At 47.4% G+C, this 4,094-nt stretch overlaps 1 protein-coding gene across 1 annotated transcript; it reads left to right on the top strand.

The window, feature by feature from the left end:
• The first annotated feature begins 359 nt into the window (after nt 1-359).
• LOC120395405 (olfactory receptor 51G2-like) lies at nt 360-1,295 on the top strand. The gene has a single exon (XM_039519768.1). It carries the CDS (start codon nt 360-362, stop codon nt 1,293-1,295), a length of 936 nt encoding a protein of 311 aa, XP_039375702.1.
• Nucleotides 1,296-4,094: the final 2,799 nt, after the last annotated feature.

Here is a 4,094-nt window from a genome sequence, read left to right as displayed (position 1 = left end):
TGCATGCTGGAGGTCCACTGGAGCCTCCTGCCGCTCTCTGCTTGACGCGCTGGGGTCTGGAGCCGTCCCTGATAGCTGCCTATTGCAGGGCTTGTTCCACTTTCCTCTGAAGAATCTCAGAAATGTCCACTAAATACTGAGCTGAATGGACCACATGTCTGATCCAGTCTGGCAGTGTCTATCATCCTGGTGGTGGTGAAGACCCAAGACTATGTAGACGCTCATTTTCCTTGAGATCCTGGGAGTCTCTAGACTTGCACTGAGAGCAGAAAGATGTCTCCCTAAATATGATCTAGTCTCCTGTTATTTCTCCTTTCAGAAACTAAAGTTCAAAACTCCTTGCACCTGCCCAGGACATTATGTCAGCTGTCAATGACACCAAATTCAACTCTGCAGTGTTCCTTCTCACCGGGATATCTGGGCAAGAGGACGTCCATCTATGGATCTCTGTCTGCTTCTGCTTAATGTATGTTATTTCGATAATAGGAAATTCAGTCATTTTGTTCATTATAAAAACAGATCCAAGCCTCCATGAGCCCATGTACATTTTCCTTTCCATGTTGGCCGTCACAGACCTTGGCTTATTGATAGCCACCATGCCAACGATACTGGGCATATTCTTGTTTAACTCTAGGGAAATCAGCTTTAATGCCTGTTTTACCCAGTTGTTCTTTATTCAGTCGCTTCAATGCATTGAGTCTTCCGTACTCTTGTTGATGGCCTTTGACCGCTTCATCGCCATCTGTAACCCACTGAGATATGCTTCCATTTTAACACTGCCAAGAATAGCCAAGATGGGACTGATGTGTTTGCTAAGAGGAATAGCCGTAATATTCCCATTCCCTCTTCTCCTGAAACGGTTCCAATACTGTCGAGCCAATGTCCTCTCCCATTCCTACTGTGCGCACCAGGAGGTCATGAAGTTGGCTTGTTCAGACATCACAGTCAACAACCTCTATGGCTTGTCTCTTTCATTCTTAATGATGGGGTTGGATTTACTGCTCATCTTCCTCTCGTATGTGATGATCCTCAAAACAGTGCTGAGCGTTGTGTCGCAGACAAAGTGTCTTCGGGCCCTGAACACCTGTGTCTCCCACCTCTGTGTCTTCCTGCTCTTCTACACTTCAGAGATTGGTTTGTCTGTGATACACAGATTCGGGAACAGCTCTACTCACCTGCTTAAGATTCTCCTGGGCTATGTCTACCTGCTGGTCCCGCCTCTGATGAACCCAGTCGTGTACAGCGTGAAAAGCAAACACCTTCGATCGAGGATAATCAGATTGTTCATCAAGTGAAGGATCAGTTCATCACCCACTTCCAGCACTGGTGACACTGGAGACGAAAACCCAGGACACAGACACTTATTCCATCCTGGACCCTTACATCTGAGACAAGATTTGAGCAGGTGGTAGGACTAGATGACCTCCTGAGGTCCCGTCCAACCATGATTCTATGATTCTATGATTCTAAGATGAGCTACTCATCTCCTCTCTATAGAAAGAGGTTGAGATGGGGTCTAAGACTTGGAGGATTCTGAATGAGACTTCCCCCACCTGCTCGTGAGTGAGGACAGCACACAGGGGGAAGGAGAACAAGGCAGGCAGCAGCATTTACAAAGTGACTGTGTTTGTGGAGAGCCAGGGGACCAGTGGGATGTTGATATAAGAGCCCTATTGGTAGCTGCTCTGACCTCATAATTCCTCTTGATACAGTCAATAAAGAGAAGGGACGTGGATGTTGTTTCCTATTACACCTGGCCTGCCCCTGTCCCGTCTCTGGTTAAACATCCATAGGCCATGGAGAAAGCTGCAGAGCTGTTCTGCAGTCTCAGTCCTGATTCACTGTGAGCGCTCTGGTTGCTGTGTGATCCATGAGGGGCTATTCAATGTGCACAGACACCCACCCTTCCACTACGCCCTCAGCCAGGTGCTTGTGACTGAGTCGTGTCAGACACATGATTAACACAGGAGCCCCTGGAGAAGCCTTTCAGGCAACCCCCCCTGCACACAGTTGATGTCTCAGCACCGCACACCTGCTGAGCCCATTCCCCCTCCCCCGAGCAGAGCTGCCTGTGTGAATGAGGGTCTGACACACAGGAGTCCTGACAAGAGCCTGAGGCCAAGTTTCCCTCCATGTCCCCTGTGTTTGTGCTGCCCCAGCTGCTTCCCAAGGGGTGGAAATGGGAATCAGCTCCCCCAGAGAGGCCCAGGTAGCTCCTGTCCCAGTCCAGCCCATTCACTGTAGGGTGAGCAGCTGTTCAAAAGGCAACAGTGGAACATATGCAGGGGCCCCATCCCCTGCGTGGCCCTGCCCCTGCTCTGCCTTTTTCCCTGAGGCACCTCCCTCTGCCCCATCTCTTACCTGAATCCACAACCCCCTGCTCCATCCCCTTCCCCCTTTGCCCCTCCCTCTGCCCCATCTCTTCCCCAGAACCCCACCCCCTGCTCCTCCTCTTTACCTGAGGCTCCAACCCCTCTCCAGACCCAAAGCCAGAGCCAGGCCATGGTAAGATCAGCCCAGGTTTGCAGAACCACATAAGGAGCCCCAGACCCTACTCCTATCCTGGGCAGGTGGCTGGTGGTCCCGAGAGCAGCCCCCATCTTCTATCACCAAACCCAAGACATACCCCCAGGGAAGTTGGAGAGTCCAGGTCTCCCCACATTGGCCCAGAAGTGGAAGAGCAGGGGGCCGAGATCTGAGGGAAGAGATGAGGCAGAGGGTGTGGCAAGCCTGAACCAATGCTAACCACAGCAGGCAGGGCGGGGGAGTCTCCTGAGGAAAGGAGGATGGTGCTGGAGGGTAGGAGACCTTGTGTTTTGGAGATGACTGAATTAATGCGATCCCACAGGGGGCTATTGTTTTAAGTACCCCAGGCTGAGAGTAAGATTGAGGGTTAAACAAAATTGCTAAGCAGGGACCCCCCCCTGTAGTAGCTGTGTATCCTGTGCTGCTGGAGGTGGTATCCCCAGAAATAGAGGGGTTTTCTGTACTGAATGTGACAAATGTCTTTTTAAAGTTTACTTTAAATCCAGAATCCCAGTACCAAATGGCTTCTGTGTTCCAGGGTACTCAATATTGCTAAAATGTTTTGCCTATGGGGTACTGCAATGCACTCGCATTATTCCATACTGCTGTAAAAATATGTTTAAAAAATTGTTGCAAACAAAAAAATTGTGAAGTATATAAACAATATCTTTCTAGTAAGTGAAACAGAAAAGGAGCATAAAGGGTTTGTGCAGTAGTTACTGGGTTGTTCCTTAAAAAACCACAATAAACCTAAACAAAAGAAGCAGCTAGTGCATGGGGAAGCTTGAAAAAGGGGTTAATGAAAACACCTGCTTTGGTCTCCCCAACAATAAGTTCCCTTTCGTGTTGTATCCTAGCACTAAAAATTTCTGTATTGTTAGTATAATCATGCAAAGTACCGGTACTGGGGAAAAAACACCTGCTGCATACTAAACCAAAGCATTAACAGCTCCAAAAAGCAAACTAAAACTCTGTAAGCAAACTGCTCTTGCTGCTTACTAAACACTACAACAAGCCCAAGCACTTGTCACAGCAAATAAAGTTATTGTAAAAAGCCATCATGCTCTAAAAAAACTCGTAAGTCATAACAATTTTTCCAAAGACCTATAAAAATAAATAAACCTATACAATGGATCTTTGCTGTCATAACAAAAAATGTTCAATTAGTTACCCGAAATAAAACCCTAAAATATCTGTATGGGGTCTAACCTTAAAAGGTCAAAAACATATTTATAAACCGTGCAAAAAATCTACAGCACACGCTGTCTTTAAGGTAACTCTGGTTTAACAGCTAATTGAAAAATAAAAATAAAGACATCAACATCTATAACAACATTGCACTACCCGTGCATTCAGTACGACAATGATTTGTAACCCAGCACCAGCCACAGTTGATTACTTTGAACAACACCGCTCTGTCTGCTGGATATCTAGACGTGTTTATATAAATACAGTTTGCTCCTGAAGTCTCTCCGCATCCCAGCCTGCTGTCAGGGGAGAACTCACCCAGATCCTGCTGACACAGGCTGATGCACCAGGTGATATTATGGAGTTGCCTGCCATAGCAG

This window comes from Mauremys reevesii, linkage group 1, assembly GCF_016161935.1.
Source record: "Mauremys reevesii isolate NIE-2019 linkage group 1, ASM1616193v1, whole genome shotgun sequence".
In the NCBI taxonomy this organism is placed as follows: Eukaryota; Metazoa; Chordata; order Testudines; family Geoemydidae; genus Mauremys; species Mauremys reevesii.
The sequence above is the reverse complement of the archived record's forward strand: the minus strand, read 5'-3'. Positions and strand labels throughout refer to the sequence as shown.

Coding starts and splice junctions, on each gene's coding strand:
- LOC120395405 (XM_039519768.1), top strand. CDS start 360: ATGTCAGCTGTCAATGACACCAAATTCAACTCTGCAGTGTTCCTTCTC.